Source organism: Amblyomma maculatum, chromosome 5, assembly GCF_055883805.1.
Source record: "Amblyomma maculatum isolate TAMU_Amacu chromosome 5, ASM5588380v1, whole genome shotgun sequence".
NCBI classification, from domain to species: domain Eukaryota; kingdom Metazoa; phylum Arthropoda; class Arachnida; order Ixodida; family Ixodidae; genus Amblyomma; species Amblyomma maculatum.
In genome coordinates this window covers 152,643,122-152,665,970 of record NC_139348.1, presented here as the reverse complement: position 1 = coordinate 152,665,970, position 22,849 = coordinate 152,643,122, and the positions used below count along the sequence as shown (strand labels likewise).

The following is a 22,849-nucleotide window of genomic DNA, read 5'->3' as shown; positions in this document are numbered from 1 at the left end:
CATAGGAAGGCATGAATAATCATATAAGTGTTCAGACAGGCTCACTTGCTACTAGCTAATTTGCGGTTTAAACATGCTAAGCACCAAATAGGCCTAATGATCTTTGACATTGACCTCAACCTTCTTTATGCTAGTCATGGTCACTCAAGACAAGTCCTAGTGCAACTATGCATAGCAAAGCTTGCTGGGGAAGTAACGCAGTTTGCCTGAAGGAATCCGGAAATCGGTGAAATAAATCATTCTATATTTAGATGGTTTCTCACTAGAAATACGCGTAAATTCTTGAATGTAGCCACTCTGTAGGATGTCGCAGTCAACCATACCGTGGTAAAGCTTGGTAGTATGGCTTGTCACACGAGTATCAAAACTGCTGTCCTATAGTTGAAAATTGCATATTGAAAACTTCCTAAATCATAGTTGAGACTATTTTTCACTGTTTGAAGCCAGTCGGATTCAACAGGGTAAGTGTCCGCGCATGGCCTCAGAAATGCAATAGAGGCTGAACCAATTCCACTTTCTAAAACGTTAAAGGTGATAAGAAGATTGAGTACGAGGATTTTGGTCTTTGAGCCTCGTCCACTTGCACTGTGGCCGTAAATCGAACGGAGGTCGCTTTTGTACCAGACAGAGAAAACTAAACAATTTTTCTGATAAGGCTAATCCTCTTTCTCCCTAAAAGGCAACCATACAAAATACATTAACAAAGGGTCTAATTAATTCCATTAAATCCTTTCACTATTCTTGCAAGTATACGCTAGCAGAACAGATAGAAATTTATCCTGGCGTGTTTGCCTCAAAGACATCACCCTTACGTTGATCTTGCTGTACTATCAGCTCTAACCACGCACATACGGGCAAAGTCTTAGCTCGCATATGAGTGAGTGAATGTGTGTATAGATGGTGGCAGCTGGAATGTACTGTGTTTATTGTGAGTGAATGTGTGAATACATGGTGACTTCTGGAGTGGACTATGTTATACTGTGAGCGAATGTGTGCATAGATGGTGACTGCTGAAGGGGAATATGTACTATTTCTAAGTGTCTTTGCGCATAGTGGGGCAGATCTCACAGATATGAGGACTTTTTTTAACACTTAACTGACGCTACAGTGGAGCAATTGCCGGCAGAATAAGCATGGCTAATCCCACCTGTAGCATACAACAACTCAACTCAACTCAACTCGCCCCCCCCCCCCCCCCCCTCGTGCTTATCGCAGAACCTGACGTTCGGTGCCATCTTCCCGGAGACGTCGCTGCTGAGCCAGCAGCGCAAGTACCAGCAGAAGCTGCGCGATGGCGTGGCTTCCATGACGCGAGGAGGCCGCGGCGGCCTGCGCTTTATGCAGCTGTTCTCGGTGCACGCCAAGGCTGTACGCATGTCCCTTCAGCCGACGCCCAAGTGAGTACCCGTTCAGCGGGAGGCGAGGGGACTTCGGCAAGCAGCGCCCTGTTGAGAGAACATCCGTCGAATTCGTTACTGTTCTTACTCTTGTTTAATTCGAAGACTCTTCGTGTGCGACGTTAAGATTGGCTGAAAATAACCATTGAAGCTATTGTGCACGAAAGTTTCGTGGCTGCCGCTCTTACGACTCTTTGCTATGTCCCTCTAATGGAGACCTCACAGACCTTTGTGGGCTCTATGTACAACTTCGTTTAGTAGTCTGGACGTTCATGTCTTTGCATGTGCCTCGAAGATTGTCGCAGTGCATGTTAGTAACAGTGATAGAGTTGCTTTTCGGGTATTATGCTTTGCTTGAAGAAATGGTTTGCCGTTAAGCGAATGGCGGATTAATCAACCACTTTCAAGACACTGACTTTTACCGAATTAAGGCCAAACGTCTGGACATTTGCTGAGCGCGAAGAGCACAGCGGATCGGGGAATATGTGCATCAGCGTGATCTGAAAACATTGCAGATGTCGATCATTAACCCGCCCTACTGAGATGATGTAAAGCAAATTTATAGGCGTATCTGGTCAACCTCTAATTACTGGCATGTCACTGGTAGAGCAGCAGTAAATTACTGGGAAGCCACAGGTCAATCGATGCTCAACTAAGGTTCGAAGAATGAATTCAAACGGGACCACTTGTTAGATGTCTGTTCTGATTCAAGTATAAAGACTGGGACTGATGTTGAAAGCGCGCAAGTTTGTGTCAAAGCTAATTCTCTGACCATATGCCACATTAAAGTTTAGGACTGAGCTGGCGCTAACAAGAGGATGTCCTCTGTCTAGCTTGTTGTTATCCCGTTTGTACTAGTCAACCTACACTACTGATGACGTTTGGCGCGAATATTCGAAGGTAATAGTATTATGGCCATCTAAAACAGAACAACGGAACAGCAAAGTCCTCTCCAGGTAGCCCTGCTACCGAATATATATCTTCTTATTTCCACGGTCGCTGTCAATCGCTGTGCACGTGTCACTGTGGCATTATAGGTATCTCGCAGGGTTAAAACAACTCACCGGCCACATGAGATTATAGGTCCACAATACTGGTTGCTAGGTGTTTGATGGCTGAGTTGAGGGACGTTTGTCGCTACGTTCTTAAGTTACAGACCTTTGCTACCTGGGCGTCACTGTATTTAGAGTAGGACAGCTGTGTGCACCTAGCGGAAGTACGTTGTAAGTGGCAGTGCCTGGTGTAGAGAATATCCAAGCGAGATTATGGTGATGTTCAGACTGCCAAAGTCTGTATCCCATTAGCGTTCTATTATTTTTTCTGAGGTTTCTATTGTTAATTCTTTGTCGCTTGCCAAAAGGACATTGATGCAATCTTGCCTTTCGACCTCGTCGTTCCCGCCACAGAGACATCCTGCACCGCCTTTGCGAAGACCTGCTTCCGGACGACGTAGTCGCTGTTCTGTACCTGACCAACTCGGCCGTGTTCGGAAGCAATGCGGCCTCGGTGCAGTACGTGCTTCAGCTTCTAGGATATCTGGGCGTTCCCGTCATTGCGTGGAACGCCGACAACATCGCGCTCGACCAGGTAGGGTGCGATGCATATGCTGGCGTCCGGAACGCGCATCTTGCAAGTTGCAACTAGTAATCACGTAGTCATGTCTACGTTACATGTGCATATGTCGGTTCGGTTATAATTTGATGTGCTGTCTCTGCAAGGTTTCTTTCTTTGAATTCATCAATTCAGGAATCTCGTATCGCCTTAAAGGGAATAGGTGAAAATATATATTGCAAATAGTTTGCGAAATTTTATGTTTAAAATTAAAGGTGAAACTAAGACGTTTTATAGACGTTTACTGAGCTCACATCAATGGCACCTTGCTGTGATTTAGCGCGCACTGCCAATAGCCGAACAGAGAAAGCTTGCATGTCTAGTTAAGTTTCCTTGAGCTTAAAACAAATTCAACAGGAGCGGCTCATTTAAAATAAGATTTTTATGCGATTACTTATCTGAATATCCAGTCTAATGCACACCTATCTGTAAGACGCGTTGCAAATAATAGTCGAATAATTTTGTGTCCCACGCTTAAATGAACTTAAAGATGGACCCCGGGGGGCATCTGCTAAAACAGATGTTTGCACTATGCGGAGCCGCGTAGTCCGAGCATCCATGCTTAGCCGTGCGTGGCATCGTCATGTCAGGGAAAAGGTTATCTGGATCTTTGCACCGACTCGGAGCTTTGGAACTTTAAGGCCCCCTGGCGGAGGTAACACACCAATATGGCCCTAGCTTCCCGCAAACGACACCCGAGGTCTAATCATAGCGGTGGAAATCGGAAATCGCCTTTTCCTGTCCTCCACTCTATCGTTCGCTTTTCGGTATTCCTTCTCATAACTTTAGTTTCTCCTCTTCTTTTCTCGATTTTACTATTGTCCTGGCTGCGAGGGTTACCCTAGTGCGGTATAACTAACCTGAGTTATGAAAGTGAATTGAACGAAAACAGAGAGCGAGCTTTGGTTCGCGAGCCAAGCCAACGTTGGACAAGGGGACGTACTGCCTGTCTTCGTCTCCCAAATGGAGAAGTCCCCCTGGCAAAACGTTTGCAGTACTTTCGTGCATAGATATATCTAGAATTATTGAATATATTCCTTATTCTCCGCGCCTTTCTTTTGGGAGATCTGCGCGTCAAATATGACACGCAAGTCCGAGGCAGCGCGGCTGTACACAATGCATTTTTAATACCTGTCATCGTGCAAGATTATCGAGCGCATGGTCAAAAAGCGGCAGCGTAGCTAGAAGACCATTGTACCAAATGCACGCAGAAAAACATTCACAAACGTACAGTGGATCTAAAGACAAGACACAAAGAAAAATAAGCGAGGAAAATACAAATTGCAAAAAGGAGGATAAACACGTAGGAGTAAACTACTACGTTGTGAACTCCTCAGTGACTGTACCAGTCCAGTGGGAATTGTGGTTCTCATTCGCCTCACCTGCGTCGCTTAACACAGACAGAGGGAGAGTTGGGCTTCCCAAAACGTGCTGGCCCCTTTATATTTATAAAAAAGAAAAGGATAAAAGTAGATTTAAAAATGTGGATAGAAAAATCTGCGCCAAATTGAAATGTGGAAAGGCTGCTGATGGAGGCCGTGTATATATTCTTGTAGTTCCTGTCCTCTGTTACTGGATGAATTTCTATGCGCTCCGGAAAATAAAGATAAGACGACACGCAGGATCTGAAGTCAATTTTTCTAGGGCAGAATAATATAATAAAAAAATTTGCATACTGTTACTATCCCAGTGAGATATTTATTGATGTCAAGGCCGCTCTAAGCCGAAAAACGCAAAACTGGAAGGAAGTGCTGGCGCAGCATTGTATATTTTACGGGACGTTTAGGCAATTATGGAAGGGAGAGAGAGAAACTGCACGCATGCATAAATAAAAGCGGTCTCTAACTTGAGAGCCAACGAGGATTCTCTAGCTATTTCAATGATAGTCCAAGCAAGCTGAAGCGCACGCTGAAACCGCCGCTTTGCATAGAGGTTGAGTATACCGATATTCCGGATGCAACGCTCCGGCAGAGCATTGGCTTCCGCTCGTGTTTCGATGCTCGTAGCTGGTTTAGTGAAGTCCAATTACCGACCCGGTCGAGTCTACCGGTACAGGGCTGTGCATGCCCGGAGCCAATGAAATATCGAGCCGTGAAATACATTCTAACCCTAGTGAAAAAAACCTACGAGTCACAATAACCTCATACAGATTTCACATACTAAACTCATAGAAAGCTCGTACAAATCTTGTATTATCTCATACAAATATCATTCAGCTTTTCAGAAGTATATGAGATTATATGAGAGTTATATGAGTTTAGTATGAGTTTCGTATGAGAAACCTGTATGAGGTTATTGTGACTCATACGGGGTTTTCGCTAGGGAAGTGGATTGTTGCGTTAGATATTTTCGGAAAGCACTTTTCCGTCGTCCCTTCCTGCTGCCTTGCTTCAGAAAACAGAGCAGTTTTCGAGCATTGTCAGGGTTTCTTCTCGGTATATAGTGTGCGTATTAATTTTGCGCTATTATTTTTTTCTATGAGGAATAGTCGGTTATAGCAATCATTATTAATCTGGCACAGGGTGTCGATATCGACGTACTAGTCGAGTTTCATGTCATTGATTCACTGTCTCTTCTTTATTCGCGCTGCAGTAGTGGACAGAGTGGAAAGAGGTGGTTGTTTACACTTGGATGCATTGCGAGCGAAAGCCCGCTGCATCTGTTGATGACAGGGATCGTTTTCAGCCTTGGCGTGACTGAAATCCATTACCCTTGCTTGATCTCGATGGCGAGCATGTATGACGCGCAAGAGGGCTTGGTGGCGTGATTACTTCTCCGGAGGCTCACGCAGAAAGTTATCGGAAGAGTGGTGCACACAGATTTAGAAGCTTCAGGGCAGCCCTTCAAAGTTCGCGGCCTCTGCTACTTGTTCAGAGAACTCCGCTGGCGCTACGTTGTTTGCGATGTTTACTTGAGCATGTCTGTACTCTTCCGTGAGATGTAGAAAACAAGCTCGTTGGTCAAAATAAAGACGGTTATGACCGTTATTGAGTGTAGGAACTTCTCATGATGAAATGCCGTAGCTGTGTTTTTATATCACGACTTTAAATTCTTTTCTATTCAGCTACTAAAATCGGTGTGTTGTAGGCAGTATTTGGCATATTTAGACATGCGAGTTGAGAAAAGATCATTTGTGTTCTTCAAAGCCTATTAGCGAACTCAGAAGGTGGCGCACGTCTGAGTCGCAGAAGTGCAGCAATACCCGAGCCAATTCTTCTCCTTCCCTTCCCTTCTGTTTTTTGTAAAAACATCTTTTACGAAAGATTACTTTCTTTTCTTATTCTCCCGTTCTTGCAAATATGTCGGCATAAACACCAAAGTTTTTTCGTTCATGTGACCTATGCTTCGCATCTGAGAGATTGCTTGCGCTTTAGCGGTACGAATGAATTGTTGATGATTTCAGAAGAGAAAGACAAGAAACATATGCTCGGGCCCTGGTCGCTTTCAAAACGTAATCAGGCGGTAAAAAACACGACATCGAAATTTTTTTTGCCTTCTGCTTGAAAAAAGATGTGGTGGTTTCTGACCATTTTGAAAGCTAGTCTGCAGATCACACACAGTAGACGAAAGCCGAACAAGCAAAAAGCAACCGTGCACTTAAGGAACCTAAGTATAACAAACAAGATAACGCCCCCCTTAAGCGATGCAATATGAGCTCACGTGGGGGAACCCCCCGGGGATTGAAATTTTCCAAAGCCCTACACTGCATGGTCCATTACATCTTATGTGACTGTTCAGCTTATACAGTATCCTAAAAAAATACAGTCTTAAAGTATTCGACAGATGGTAATACTGATCAGTTGTGCTGAGCTCTCTGTGTGCAAACAACAATCAGCGGTCATTGCGGCGGGAATATGTGGTCCATATTGTGGGCTTGCCTGTGCCCTTGTTTGCGAGTTTTGGTTTTGGCCGTGCTGTCCATACAATCGTAGTTGGCCTGCTGTGCGTAGTCCTAGTCTTAGCGCGAATGCACGGCGTGCTGATGCTGCTGATGCGTGGCTTGCCCTTGCTTGTGGCTTAAGAGAGCTGTTTTTCATGCTACCCGCTATGGACTGCTGCCGCTGCTGATGATGATCAATACTGGCTTGGCTCGCCTTCGTCCAGACGCAGGTACTACGCGCTATGCTCGCCTACGTTCGCAGCCTGCTCTCAAAAGCGTGGCCGCGAACTTGGCAGAAGAACGGGCTTGGGCTGTAAAATTGTTTCATGTGCTCATGTTGCACGGTGGTGACGAAATAATGGTTGCCAATGCATGTCTGCGAGATGGCAACACAATTATCGTTTTTTGTAATCAGCATGACTTTCACGAGAAGCAAATAGAAAGTTTGCCACTTATCCAGGCAGTCAGAACCGATGATAGTTAAAGGAATGGACGCCTGAGACTAAATCAAGCCATAGGTTGGCAGTGAGTAGCATTGCCTGCTGATATTCTGCTTATGTAGGTTAGGTAAGCTTCTGAAGTTATAATTTATTCCCAATGGAGCAGAGCGATCAGAAAGAATTCTAGAATCAATGTGTCTGTCAATATTGCCATAAACGAGCGACAGTGTTTTCATTTTTTCCTTTTTATTGCGAGCAAGCGGAAAATATGAGCTGGTCTGGATAGCGATTACAGCGCCTTTACTACTGATATTCACTGCAGAAACATCCAGCAGTCGCATACCTTCGCGATCTCTCGGTTGAGAGTGCGTAGAGGTTAATTGGGACCAACACATATGAGGTGTACGAAAGCTGCATTATTCACTCGGAAGTCGCAATACATTTTGCGCACTTTTGCCTCTCAAGTAGAAGCAACAAAGAACGAGAGTAGGGCTTGACTGCACGTCTGCATGCGTCATGCTGTCTGACCAGAGAATTTAAGATGCCTGTAGGAACCTCAAGCGAGATTCACAGAGTTTTTGCCGATTAGTTTGGTTCATGAATAAGTGACACTCGCATTTTGACCATTCTCAATGTCCAAGCCGTATGGTCCACCATTCATCAACCGAATCCTAACGCGTAAAACTCTGCGAATTCGCCTTTGCGTTCCCTGATGCACTGCGCAGACTGCTACTGTGCGGTGACGGCTCTCTCATCTTTTGATACTTAACGAGCAAGAGCAAAAACCCCTGTTTCGTTTTCCCATTTTACGCTCTGTGATCCTCGCATGCTCACTATTGTGTCCGTCTCCGGTTTCGTTCATGTGGCGACAGAGGGCGTCGCAGGCGCGAGTGCTGCAGCTGGCTCCGTCGGTGGTGCACCAAGTCGCAGCCATCTTTGCCATCTTGGAGCGCTACTCGTGGTACCAGTTCGCCGTCGTCACCACCAACCTCGGAGGACACGAGGACTTTGTGCGCGCTGTCCGGGATCGGCAGCTCGAGAGCAGCACCCTGAGGGCGAAGTGGGTACACCTTTTTTTTTTTTCTCGCTTTAGTATTAGAGACTAGTTTGAGAACAAGGTGTCAAGGGCTTGCCCGGAAAAAGTCCCGTAGCGCCGGCATGCAGCAGCTACAGGAACTCTGTCGAGAACTGATACGTCGTTTCCAAAATAGATGGCGCTCTGAGATGTGAGAATGAAAGAGGCTTTCGTGGTAGAAACTGTGCGTTACATCTGTTTGTCGATGCGGAATCACCTTAGGGGCCTGCAGATCGCCGTCCCGTCATACCCTTACGGAGGAGCTCAAACTTCCCCCCATACACTCTTTGTATACTCTCCAATTAGACTAGGAAGTTGCTACTAAATAGGGAGCCAAAAGGCATGACACCAACCTTAACGCAGCAAAACGACCATTTGCGTCGCTACTTTCATACCTATTCAACGCGCGTATTTTTTCTCTCACGTTTCCGACTCGTACATGAATCTTGGTCTCTAGCAAAGGAACGATGGCGGAGTTTCGTCCGAATGAACCTTATACCGTAATATGCCCTTATTGTCACTTGAAATCCATGGCTCGCAAGACGGCCGCACCAGTTCATTTTGTAGCTGGGGAAGTGTGTTTTCTTTGCTAGTGGACCAGCCGAATTGATTTGGCCCGAATAAAGCTGAATGAGCAGTTGTTTAACGCGAATCTGAATGAAAAAAACGAAACGGAAGGAAACAGAAAAATATTGAAGGGAGATAACACTTATGCTCCGCCTGTAAGGTTATGACGTGATTTCAAGACGCGATTGCTTTAACGGCTGCGGGGATCCCTTGTGGATCCTCGCTCATGTACAGGCATTTTTTCCACTCGTTTGACCATTGATTCCTTAAAGTTTCCTCCTGGTCATGGTGCTGCAGTATTCAGGGCGTTCGATTGCTGTTTCAAAAGATTCGGGATCGAATCCTGGCCGCGGCAGACGCTTGCGATGGAAGCGAAAAGAAATGCGCCGGTGTGCTGTGCTATATCAGTGCACGTTAAAAAAGCCCATCCAGGTGGTCCAAACTTTCGGAGTCTCCCAATACGATGTGTCTCATAGCATGAGCCACTTTGGGATTTTGAACACAATTAACCAATCCAGACCTTAATATTTGACTCAATAATCGCACACGTACTTGTTAGCGTGGTGTGCCATGCTATTATGTAGACCACACGATTTATCTACGAATCACCGTTAAAACTAGGCGTGTCAAAATACCTGCGTGGCCTAGAATTACCCTTTCTGAATCGGAATGCGAGGGGCCTTGAATAGGTGATTTCCTTCCTTCTTCCTTCTTAATTGAGAAGGCCAAGTTTCAAGGTTCTAAATAATCGCCCGTGTCGCGTGGTCGCATTACGCCGCACAACTTACGGCCAATGAGTGCTCGGCCATTATCAGCAGCTAACTGCCTGAGCGCTGACAACGCCGAAGCCGTGAACGCCGACGGCAACAATGGGGATGCTGCATCATCTGGAGAACGGGGTCTTTAACACTACTTAATTGGAAATGAAGTGAAGCACTTCAATATGCACTTCGATGAAAGGAACCTGGGCACAGTTTTATTAGAGACATTTTGTCTAACGTTGTTGCAAGGCTATCATAAGCCACTAAGATGTCGTAGGCGGGGAGAGCATGAGATAGTCTCGGTAAAAGACGAGACGCCGTCTAACAAGGACGACGCACAGTCTTGTATTTCGTATGAAGTGTATGAGGACTAAACCAAAGAGAGAAAGAAGTCATGGTTAACAAATCAGGTCATTTACGACGATGACTCTTCTCAAAGGCAGCCACCGCCACGTGAATACGTTCGCTCACTGCCACGACCAAACTGCAGGCTAGCATTGCCATTCCTGACATGCCGGCGCCGGAGAAACCAGCTCGCAGTAGCCGGGGTGAGCGGCTCTCTCTCCAAGCACCGCACGCATGCATGCACGCACGCGCCACACACACACACACACACACACACACACACACACACACACACACACACACACACACACACACACACACACACACACACACACACACACACACACACACACACACACACACACACACACACACACACACACACACACACACACACACACACACACACACACACACGCACACGCACACACACACGCACACACACACACACACACACGCACACGCACACGCACACGCACACACACACACACACACACACACACACACACACACACACACACACACACACACACACACACACACACACACACACAGAGGAAGACACATGGCAAACGGGACGCCTCCAGGCACGTCGGAAGACGCCGGCCGGAGCAAACGTTGGGCGGCTTTATGCACAGCGCTGAAATAGCCCAAAATGTCCGCCATTTTGATGGTGCCTATGCGTGCTCTACAGCTCTGCCGGAGATGTGACAAGACCCTATTGCATACCGCGGCCGCAAGCAGGCACGCGCTTGTTGCAATTCAGTGCGATCTGCGCACGCGCAGTGCCGCCGGTGATGAATGTTGGCAGTGATGACACGACTGTGGTAGATATCTCTGGTTACGTTGCTGCGGCACAGGTCGCTCAGCGCAAGGCTATGATGCACTGTAGCCCTTTTTATTTCCCTAGATGAGCGAGTTATTCACAGTTCAGAGGAGCGATATTGTTCGTAGATCTTCGAGACAGATACCTCCATGCTTGAATACCTCTCAGCTGACATGTCCATAGGTCGCAGCCAATCAGACTGACATTGACGGTAACGACTCTTTACAAGGAATCGAGGTTTCCCAACGCTCTCTAAGTTACAAAAGTGCGCGCAGAATAGTTTCTTATGCACTTGTCCTTGTTACTAACTGTACGAAGTTCTATAAACCTAAAATATTGCAGTAGTCATTCTATATTATTGACATTTCTCGTGAGAAGAATAATGCGGTTAATGATATAATATGCTCATTCTAAAAATGGCTAAGCAGTAGTCACAACAGTAGCTTAGTTCTCTATATTTGTTTTATATATAGAGAACTCTATATTAGTAGCATAGAATCTTTGCTTTGTCTGAAATGTATGCACTAGCTGTGTTTTCTAACTGATATACCCAGTAGTATTCAGAAACTTCGGCATCTGCTTTGTATGCGAAATATCGCGGGCATGGCTCCGGGAGGCGGCAGGTGGCAGCAGACGTGGCCGGCATTTTAGTGACAGGGTTGTACGACGTCACGTGACAAGACCGATTTGGCAGCAGCTTCCATCTTAAGTATGTCTCCAACGAGACATACTGAGCATCGGCGATCAGCGTCAACGCTGTGGGCGTACGCAGGAACCGGTTTGCGCATGCGCGTAGTACGAGATGGCTGCAAACTTAAGCGAAGCGCTGAGATCTGTCCATGCTAGATGTCGGCGTCAGGGTTGAAGCAGGTGCCAAAAGCTGCTCATTCACGTAGGTCTCTCATCGGCGTATGGCTATCTCTCGCTGCTGTCACGTGGTTGTACGAAAGAGCACGAAGGTGCGGTTTTCCCGCCGGGCGCAAGGTCTGCGCCGTCAGCGGCGGCGGAGCGCAGATGTCTACTTATGCCCGCTTCAACGTAAAATGAGGTGACAAAGCATCACATGAGAGTAGCGAGGTTCCGCCCCGGTGCTGGGTGTCCAGCGCCAGCGCACGGTTGCATGGAGATGCGCACGGTTTTTGACGCCCACCGTGACATGACGCTGACAGCGCCAACTCTGAGTGCCGATGATCAGAAAGTGTCGTTGGAGTTGCGCCTTTAGGCTTCTCAATTCAGATGGGAGGGTGAGGAAAAATGCACTTTCCGGGACCCTTGCGTTCAGAGTCAGGCATGCCACGTTTGCGCTACGCAGGCGGGTCCGCACGACTTTGTTTAGTGGAGCTTTATATTTTGTTCAATTGGATAGATAACAAATTTATGCCCGAGAGTACCTTCGAGATAATGTGAGGAAGAATTGAGGAATTAGTAATTAAGCAAGTTTAAAAGTGCAAGTACGCGAACAATGATTTAGAACGGGATATGGGGACGGGTCCCGGCAGTGACAGGAGGAACTCATATGTGCACCTTCCCTTCTGTCACCTGTTTCCTTCACTTTCTGGACAATAGTAAACCTTGTACGTTCCAACTATCGCAACAATCATGTCATTAAATGTTGTTTTTGCTATGTCGCCTTCCCTGATTCAAAGGGAATGGAAATACAGTCTCAATGCTGCATTGTTACTTCTTTGGCAGGTTGCATAACGTTTTTTGGCATTTACAATATGACATTGCGTTGGAGGACTTTTTTGTGTTCTGTTATATTTTAACACATGTCACTGCCTGTCCTGGCTCTATGGAAGCAACTTGGAAGAAGCACTGCACGTACTCAATCCATCGCAACATAAACGATGCATCGTCTTGAATACGCGCTCGCGAACACCGGAAGTCTCTTCGTTGATGTTATTTTGACATTTTTTATCCTTTTGACGACGTGCGCTACGGTGTCTATCGAATGTCAATGCGAGGTGCTGTGCAGATGCTGCTTCTATTCCGGTTTTAACGTCAAGGAAAACTTCGTATGCATGCCCAAGGGACTCATTCAACACACGTTTCGTTCACTGTCCATTGTACAAATACTCCGCTACAATCGTGAACTCTCCCTGCGTTTGTCGTATTGGCACGCATTGTTCGTGTTCTTCCTAGGTGCCTATTTGACCTGCTTATGGGTCTCTGGTGCGGAGCAAACATTTCGTTGTCCTCTAGCTCTCCCTTGACTTTATTTGTTTCCGCGCACTGACATATTGAACAATCGTATGTCCTGAAAGACAGTTTGTTTACGAACGCAATTGAATCGCATAGTCCAAGAATGCGCCATGACAGTCAAGATATCTGCGAAGTAATGTCATTGGAAGATTGAACGTTGTCACTACTGTCAGAAACGCATCCTACGGTTTTTCGGCGGCTGTCTCGACTGCTCGGTGCGAGCTTGGGGCAAAGTTTGAAATCGAAATTCTACTAAGTATAGCAAAGTGTCGCTTTTTTGATCAGTATGTTTTTGGCAGTATCTTACTATATTCCACAAGTGCCTCTGAATCACGACTGTTGCCCTATAATGGTGCGCTTGTCTGGCAGCTGCTTTCGGAGCATCCGTCTGCAGACTTCTGGTGTCGGCTGCCCAAGCGTCCTGAACGTCCTTATTTATCTACTCTAGAAAAACGGCTCGCTGCGGTTGGTAGACAACTTTCTTTGGTGTGAAGCATCCTTCGAGTGTTCGCATTGCTCAAGAGAGACTGCTTCTCAACTACCAAGAACAGAAACGGGAAAACCAAAGTAGCAATACATAAATATACATGAAGTAATGACAACGCTGGCTCTTAGTGTTTTTATTTAAAAGGACGCAGCCCAATAAAAAAAAGGTGATTTAGCCTACAAGGAGGGTGCAGAAATACCAATCTTTTACCCAACATATCATATATACAATGTATATGACCTAAGTACTCACTGTCAGAAAATTACTTGTGCAATCATCATCAGCCTGATTATACCCACTGCAGGGCGAAGGCCTCTCCCATATTTCTCCACTTAACCCGGTTCTGTGCTAGCTGCATCCACTTGACCCCTGCGAACTTCTTAATCTCATCCGCCCACCTAACTTTCTGCCGCCCTCTGCTACGCTTTCCTTCCCTTGGAATCCAGTTTGTTACCCTAAGCGACCATCGGTTATCCTCTCTTCGCACTACATGTCCTGCCCATGTCCATTTCTTCTTCTTAATTTCCACTAGAATGTCGTTAACTTGAGTTATTTCTCTGACCCACTCTGCACGCTTTCTATCTCTTAATGTTACCCCTACCATTTTTCGTTCCATAGCCCTCTGGGTTGTCCTCAACTTAAGTAGAACTCTCTTGGTTAGCCTCCACGTTTCAGCCCCATAGGTGAGTACAGGCAAGATGCAACTGTTGTATACTTTCCTCTTGAGCGATACCGGTAAGCTGCTAGTCATAATCTGCGAGTGCTTGCCAAATGCGCTCCATCCCAATCTTATTCTTCTTATTTCCTTTTCATGGTCCGGATCTGCGGTTACTACCTGTCCTAAGTAGATATATTTGCCTACTACTTCCAGTATTTCGCTACCTAATGTAAACTCCTGTTCCTTCCCGAGGCTGTTGAACATTACCTTAGTCTTCTGCATATTGATTTTCAAGCCTACCTTTCTACTTTTCCTGTCTAGGTCATCAATCATTATTTGCAGTTCATCTCCCGAGTTGCTTAGCAAGGCAATGGCAAGGCAAGGCAATGTTTGATTCGTATTATATTATACTTGTGCAATATTTGATTCATATTGTATTGCCGTTGAAGTGGCGCTCGGAGCCCCCCTGGCAATATTATTCTCTAGTGAACATACCGTGATATGTAAATGCGACACTGAAAATGGTGCCGGCATCATTTCATGCAGTAACATTATCATGCTGCGTTTCGGACCCAAGCTCGTAGCCTTACGGGAATAAATAGAAGACAACGAGAGGAACAACAGCTCTAACGTCAAAATAGTTGCTTGCTTTAATTCCTGCTCAAGCCCAATGTAGAGATCTCAGCCACAACCTGACTAAGGAACGGACTCGTCGACGGCTTTTTTAAGCTCCTGGCCTGGACAAGTACGCACTACCTGGTTACCGAAGTAGGAAGAAGAACGCACACGACCGGATCTCATAAGGAGGAATTTGCTCAAATTCGCTGATTAGAGCGAACGTTTATTCTGAAAGAAGATTTCCCTCTGGGTGGCACTACATTTTGGCTAAAGAGTAGCCTTGCAGGACCCGCTTGCACAAAGTGATATAATTTTATTTTCAGTCTTTTCATTATACATTTGTTTGGTTAGTGGTGTGTAACTTTCCAAAGTGATTCAAGCTATGAGAGGCGCCGAAGTGGAGGACTCCGGAAATTTCGACCATCTGGGGTTGTTTAACATGCACTGACATCGCGCAGCACACGGGCGCCTTGCTTTTTGCCTCCAACGAAAAGCGGCCGCCGAGGTCGGTATTCGATCCCGCATCCTTGGGAACAGTAGTCGAGTGCCGTGAGGACTGCGACACCCCGGCGGGGCTCTTTTCATTATAATAGATGTCGTCGCACTAAGGATAGGAAAGCTGTTTAAATGACCCACTTTATGGTCCAATACCTCTCCCTCGCCATGAGGGGGAAAAAAAGACAATGTTTGCTAATATTAGATGAAAACCGAGGTTAGAGTCCCGTTTTTTCTTATCACGACTAGTTAAGGTGACCATTTCTAGAGTATGCCTGTTTTCCCATTTTAGTTGGTAAGTACTAAGAAGCGATTTAGACTGCGATGGAGACTTCCTTCTGGAGTCTATTTCCCAGTCCTATCTTATTCCAGGCCTAGAGGTTCAGTTGGCTTAGAGGAAAGCATGGTGTTGGAAGAAATATACTCTTGATACATGCATGAAAAGAACGGAACTCAGTATGTCGTATGTTTCGGCCTTTTATCCGTTCCCGCTATGTAGTCCACAGGTCCAAATTTCGGCTTAAATTAAAAAGATCTTGCTGAGAGTGTCTTCACGCAGCGTATAGTTCAGAGGAAGTTCTGCTTTAAAATAGATTTTAAAGGGATAGTTTTATTTTTTAGTCGAAGAGCCAAATATACGGTGTAGATCTGCGAAGTCAGTGTCACATCACAAATGAGAAAAGCACTTGGCGCTTTATACATTTTATGGGGTTTAACATCTTACTGCAACTCAGCCATGACGGACTGCGTAGTGGGTCGCTTCGTATAGTTTTGAATTCCTGAGGTTCCTGAATGTGCACCGACAACTCGAATTACACCGGCACCTTGCGTTTCGCCTGCGTCGATACTGTGGTCGATGCGGGACACAGACGGGAGCCATTAACGCTCTAAGTGATAACCTTAATTAAGGCAAAGTGGGCGTGAGTGAGCACCCAGTGTTTTTCGGTTCATCCTTATTTCCAACGCCACCAAGCGCTCAATGTAGAAAATATTTTACGTTGGTTCATACTTCTGTTTTTTCCACATTTGTGCCCTCTCTTTAAAGATGCAAATTCCTTGATTTCGTGAACCGTACGGTAGCGTGCCCGGCCCCTGTCTGCACTTTCACTTGACCACGGCGCAGGTACTCAATACTGGAGGTTCGCACCTTGCGAGGCCGCACGCGTCAGGAGTTCCGGAAGCAGCTGGAGCCTCTGGCGGCGGGCGAGGCCCGCGTGGTTCTCCTCTTTGCCAGCAAGGACGATTCACGGGAGCTGTTCGCCGCAGCCTCTCAACTGGGCATGGCGGGCAAGAACTACGTCTGGATCGTCACTCAGTCGGTCATCGGGGCGCACCCGGGAATAGCGCCACCTGAGTACCCAGCCGGCCTGCTCGGTGAGTGGACGCTGTACACGACCAATCTCTGGCAGTTACGCGGCTGTTTCGCGTAAACAGTGGCTACCTCGCCCACTGGAAACATTTTTGATGTGAAACGGATTTGTTTGTTAATGTTAGTAGCCCGTGCCAGCATAAAAAGCCGGCATCCGGAGTAGAGCTTTGAGCAAATAATTCGTGTACCCGCCAAATGCCATTTACCATAACTGGCCCGCATGAAAGCAGCGAGAATAACGTCTCCTAACTTCTATCGGGGAGGGGCCAAGTAGTGGCCAGCAGTGTAAAAAAAGTGAAACATTCTAAAAATGATTACAATACTTCCTAAGACGATATTTGAGCTCTCCTATTTAGGCGCGTTTGCTATATATTGAGGCAAATATTTTTGACGGATGATTGCATGTATGTACAGCCTTTGTCAAACGTTTAGAGCCCCGAGGGTTTGATTTTAAACCGTATATTATGACGTCTTTAACAATCGTGCAAGTCCTAGCCATTGGGAAGGGTAGGACAAAAAAATCTGCGTGCCTTCAGCAAGTTTGGAAACGTGGGAATGGACTACAAGCCAACACAGTACGAGCGGCGTGGCTCTCCTTTCTCTTCTTCTGAATTCCCTTGGTCTCGTAACACCGCCAAAGGTACCAAAGGAGACGCAGCTCAACCAGACAATGGATGCATAAGAGGTGCTCTGTCCAAGTTCTAGACCAGGAAAATATTTGGGTCTACCTAAGCTGCCTGTTTTGGTGTATGACATGATGGAGCTGGTCGCTGTTGGTCGCGGCTCCGCTTGATGATCCCGGTTCGCGTACGTGTGCTTTGCTGCTCGTTAATTACCAACTACTTAATTTGTGTCCGATTATCTAGCACATTTAAGCAACCAAAAGTGGAGCTTTTGACGCGTTTGCGTGGCAGTGCGTTAGTTGGCGGAGTCACCCCGCCAGTCGTTTTAAAATGCTGAAAAGAAGATGTTGTGTGTTATGTTTTATGGCGCATAAGCATCTAAGGATATCATGCGCCAAATGCACTCGCTAGAAAGTACACTGGGGAAGAAGAATCGCGCGGTAAATATTTACAACGAAAATTGGGTGAGCTATTAACCACTCTGAAAAAATTCTAAGTGCCCATTGCCTTAATGCGGATATATAAACTTTTTTACGCAATGCGGATATATAAACTTTTGTACGCATTATTTTAGATAATGAGCTGAGGTTTAACTTTGCCAAATGCAGTTAGGTGAAGCGAAAGCGTGGTTTTGCTTTGGTTAGGCTTAGGTTTAGTCACGGGCAATCATGGTTTCGCAGCGAACTGACAAGAGGCTGCCATCAACTACAAGAGGGAACACGTGATGCTGTATCGGCCGTTGAAAGTGAAATATCGAGTGATCGTATGTTATAGGTGGTAACACGGTTAGGCTATAAAGCCACACGGCGACCTCTGTCTCGTCAAAGGTCAAGCCTCCTGACAGGTTGACCTGGCTGATATATGACGTAGTGAAGCTTTTGCTTCAAAAAGCGCGAGAAGGGCACATGATGAGAAATACTACATTATTTGTTTCACGTGGAGATAATGAAACACTGCACTTATGTATTAGCTCAGTTAATGGGAAGCATTTTTTTACAGCACTTAATCAGACAGAATTGTTGATCTGTAGCAAAAATACAGACAACCCACACGCACGTAGAAACTGAAAATCACGCGGGCACACCCCAAATGTTTTTGGCCACCCACAAAATTTGGAAACATCCTTCACCACACAGTATGCTAGTGACGTTAACCACTTGGCGATGGTCTTCCGAAAAAAAAAAATGTTGAATAAAATTGTCGCACGTTTTGCTGCTTACCAACACTAGCAAGTGGGGCGTGTTTTTTTAATATTCTTTGTTACGGTTTCCAGGGGAAAGAAGCTAATTCCGCTTTAACGTTCCGCAGCCACAGAGCAGGAATGACATACTTTCCAGTTGTTAACAAACAGAACCCACTTAGGAATATTTCCAAAGGGTTTCTAGTCTTCTTTGAACAGCATGTCCTCACTTGGCATCGTCCGGACAGAATTCGCGATTTGTGGTCCTCCAACACCTACTACATACTACGAAAACATGCACGAGGTGGCGTCCTCTCGTGCCAGACACGATGTTCTCGCTCAGCGACTCATCGATATTTCAAGCTCTTCACCTATCTAGAAGTGAGGCCCGACACTTTCCCTTTGCTCCCTCTCCCTTCCTCATGAATCATGGAAATATAGATGAAGTGTGCTTGCGACGCTCGGGAAACAAAATTGCAGCTATTCTTCTCATGTGTTATTGAAATATGTGGCGATGCGGCACGGGTGTCGAAAGAGGTGCAGGAAAAGAGGCAAAATTTGGTAGTCAAGAGGGCGAAGCAATTCTGAGCTTCCAAACTGTGCAAGGCGCTGGGGTTGTATGTACACGCACAGACATAAAGGGGGGGGGGGGGGAGCTTGATGCGACAGTCCGCCATCTCTTCGCTCTTAGAAGTTACGAAGCAGAAGCAGATTTCTGTGCTACGGCTGCAAACGAGCGCAAAAAAGACAAGAGCGAAGGAAGCAGAAAGTGTTGCGAAAGAAATTTGTCAAGCGCCGATTGAAGGGAAAGTTGGTGACATTCAGGGGAGATGAGAACGGCGGCAGTATCCGACAATGAAAGGAAAGAGGATGGGGTTGCGGGAGGAGAGGTGTATAGGAGAGAAGAGGGAGACAGCAGCGTTGGTTATCATGCCTCGTGTCGAATGCGCCTGCACTCGACATTCCATCACGCACATTCCAAAGCCGAAATTACGCTATGAGGTGGGTCTGCCTTCTCCGGAGTAATGTGCTGCGTTGCTGTGGAGTGTAGGTGGGAAATGCGGGCTTTGGCGAACCTAATATCCGGTATTTCTCACTGTTCCCTGCATCTTCTCTCGCTCCTCCTTCCGCTTCTTGTATGCTGTTGTATGTTGTATTTCACACGTAATGAAACGCGAGCCCTTGCATGCTTTGCGGCGCATTAGGGACGCAATTACTTTAGGCCGCGATGGCTTGTAGGCTCATGCTTGTAGGCGCATGTTTTCGTCTATGGGTACGCTGAGAGTGATTATGCTAAATATGAATCTGCGGCATGTTAATTTGGTTTTCTGCCCCAATATTCTCCCTCATGTTTTAGTTTTAGTCTCAGATGCAGTAGTTTAATTCAGTTCCAATGAAGCTAATTCATGCAGTACTCACACAACTCTTCGTGGTCTATAACACAGAATTAACAGTCGATTCGCTTTCCAGCAGAGTATCAAGGCCAATTATGAGACAAATAATGGTTTCAATAATTTTCTAGGTGTCCTATATTTTCTAGAATAGGAGATAATATGTTCATTGCGTGCAAGTGCTGTTTATATGGCTGGCTAAGTGACCTAATACACAGTGCACTGGTCAGAGGCGGTTGGGTTTAGGACTTTACTGTGTATTCATATTGCGCACATTCTTGAGTATGAGCTGGGTATTCCATCAGAACATGGCCCACTGGTTCGACCGCACCACAGTTGTCACATTGGCGACTGTTCGCATCAGAGTGAGTTGTTCACGACAACGAAAGCCATTCGTCGACGCAGCCTTTCCTCGAGTTGGACATTGACGGGAAGTAAGTTGAAACAAGAGATTTTTAGGAAATGAATAAAATAGAGGTGCAGTTTTTTCAGAGCGTGAAAGGCCTTGCTAAGGGCATATGGCGTACGCCGCGATTTGATGCTTCTACGGGTTAAAAAATTTCCTAGGTTTGCGTCCTTAGGCGCTAAAGTCTTTCAAGAATACAAGGCACGTTTCTCAGTTCCGAAAAAAGGCAAAACTCTATGTACCCTGGCACTGCTGTATAAATAACGGCGGCGGCTCAAATGCCTGATTAAAATTCCTTGAATTACCACAGTATGAAGCAACGTTTCAAGAAAATAAACCTGGTATTGGAAATTCACATAAGGCTCTTAAAGTAAATGTGAAAAAAAAACGCAGCCATATTTGCAATGACTAGTCTTGTATTTTTTAAATATTCCTTTTATCCAACACTGTCATTCCTATACACACAAGTTTTACGTTTTCCTATTTAGCTTATGTCGTCAGTGCAGGGCGATGTTATTGTCGGTATCTTAAGGCAATCTTATAGCTGACTGCAATGTCTTAGTAGGCTACAGAAAGCGAAACAGGAAACAAAACACTATGCTGGAATGTCTCCTTTCCCCGTGATCGGGAATCCGTGTTTTTGTTATCGGCGGGGACGGTTTGGCGGATGCATTGTTCTCACAGTCTGGCTATCTAAGCTGCCTCAAGTATCTCGCGAAACAGCTGCTAACTGTGTTTTTAAATACTTTACAACGTTCAAGCTCTGCTGCGCATGTTTTCGATGGGCAGACTCTCAGATGTAGTCCTTGCACGCGTGGCCGATGTTATTTTTGTGCTCTTTTAATATTTCGTTCGTGCATCTGCTTGTTCGCCCTATATACGTTTTTTCAAACTTACAAATAAGAAATGAGATTCGCCTTGTGGACTGTACGAAAGCTGTTGTGTATTCGATACTACCGAAACTTAAAATATAGTACCATATTTACTCCATTCTGAACGCCCCTTTTTTCATGATCGCAATTTCGAAAGTGTGTTTGCGAGGGGCGAGGGGCAGCATGCTTATATTCGAAAGATCTAAGCACGCCAACATTCGACTCCCTCCCACCTGTTTTTGTGGTGATATCATAACAAAAATGGTCTGAGAAATAATATATTTGGTAATTTAATTTGGTAAAGAAACTTAGCAAACAACATCGGCAAACGCAATTACAGTTCCCTTGAGCGTCAAACTGTGGCAGGCCTCTTCAAGTTCATTTCGACTTCCGTTACGGCTGTCAAACAGCTGACACCAAACAAAGCAACGCGAGCCGTCGATTCTGGCGAAACCTGCAGAGCTCCGCCGAATGGCCGCCGATTCCAGGTCCATGTGATAGCACGTTGATGGAGTTAGCGGCGTCGCTTTCGGCCGGCTTTTGGTGTTCTTGTCGCTAGTTGTTGTCTAGTGCCGGAACGTAGCAACACAAGAAGCCGGAGATTGTGCCGCGGAAATCACGCCGCCTCGGAACACCGACAGGTCCAGCCTGACGACTGATGACTGACATCTGAGTGGCTGACTGACTGAGTGACGACTGAGAGATCATGTGTACTGTCAGTCTTGTGCACGCCGTGCTCCTCGCAAAAGGCGCCGTTTAGGTTCTCATAGAAACTTTTCTTCCAAATTTCTTTGGAAACTCTGGGGGGGGGGGGGGGTGCTTAGAATCGCAACGATGTGGTACATAGGGACACAGACAGATGTACAAACGTAACACTGAAGGAGCACATAAATAACATTGATCAGGCATGCAGACATATAGGAATACATGCGAGCGATAGCCCATCAAAACCTACGCGTCAGAACTTGTCCGTCTTGGTGTACTTTTAAAACCCACTTTACAGCTGGCTCGTGAGATATTCGGAGCAGCTGAGCTACCAGACTACAATAACAATGCGTCAGCAAACCGTGCTAGCTACTAACAAAAAAGAAAAAAGAACTGAGATGTTAAACATGCAATAATTTTATTGAGAGCGTAGACATGTTTGTATCGCTTAAGGTGCCTGTGGCATGTGTGCTCCTGGCTCTGAAGGTATATACAGATGTGTGTTTATCGAAATAAACAGTGTGTAAAGTCAGCGCTGATTGCGTCGTCTTGTGCCGTCCACTTGTCTTGTGTCTCGTGTTTCCGTTAAGGTTTTCGAGCTGTTAAATTAGGATGGATCACCAACAAGCCCGCTCTGCTGTTTTCGAGACTATCAACGCCAAACAGACGTTTTCGTCACCCATCTCGACCCGCGCCTCACTACCTGTGCGGCATTCTTTTGCACAGGCATCCACTACAACACCTCGCTAGCAAAACTGCACGACGAGATTGAGCGCGCCGTGCTAGTGCTGGGCCATGGCCTAGAGCTGTTTGTTAACGAGCCGTCCAATGTCAACGCCACGCTGGCTCCGGGACTGCGCTGCTACGAGTCAGGGCGGCCCGCCCACTGGTCACAAGGGGACACCTTCTTCCGGTGAGAAAGGGTGCTTGTCTATTAGTTG

General features: G+C 46.1%; 1 protein-coding gene across 1 annotated transcript in view; it reads left to right on the top strand.

The window, feature by feature from the left end:
* Window positions 1-22,849, top strand: part of Nmdar2 (glutamate ionotropic receptor NMDA type subunit 2) — an 84,721-nt gene that overhangs the window by 43,151 nt on the left and 18,721 nt on the right. The window contains exons 3-7 of the mRNA XM_084604700.1: window positions 1,216-1,397; window positions 2,804-2,984; window positions 8,201-8,388; window positions 16,486-16,736; window positions 22,635-22,821. Coding sequence (XP_084460826.1) covers window positions 1,216-1,397; window positions 2,804-2,984; window positions 8,201-8,388; window positions 16,486-16,736; window positions 22,635-22,821 — 989 coding nt within the window. The remainder of the gene's footprint in view (window positions 1-1,215; window positions 1,398-2,803; window positions 2,985-8,200; window positions 8,389-16,485; window positions 16,737-22,634; window positions 22,822-22,849) is intronic.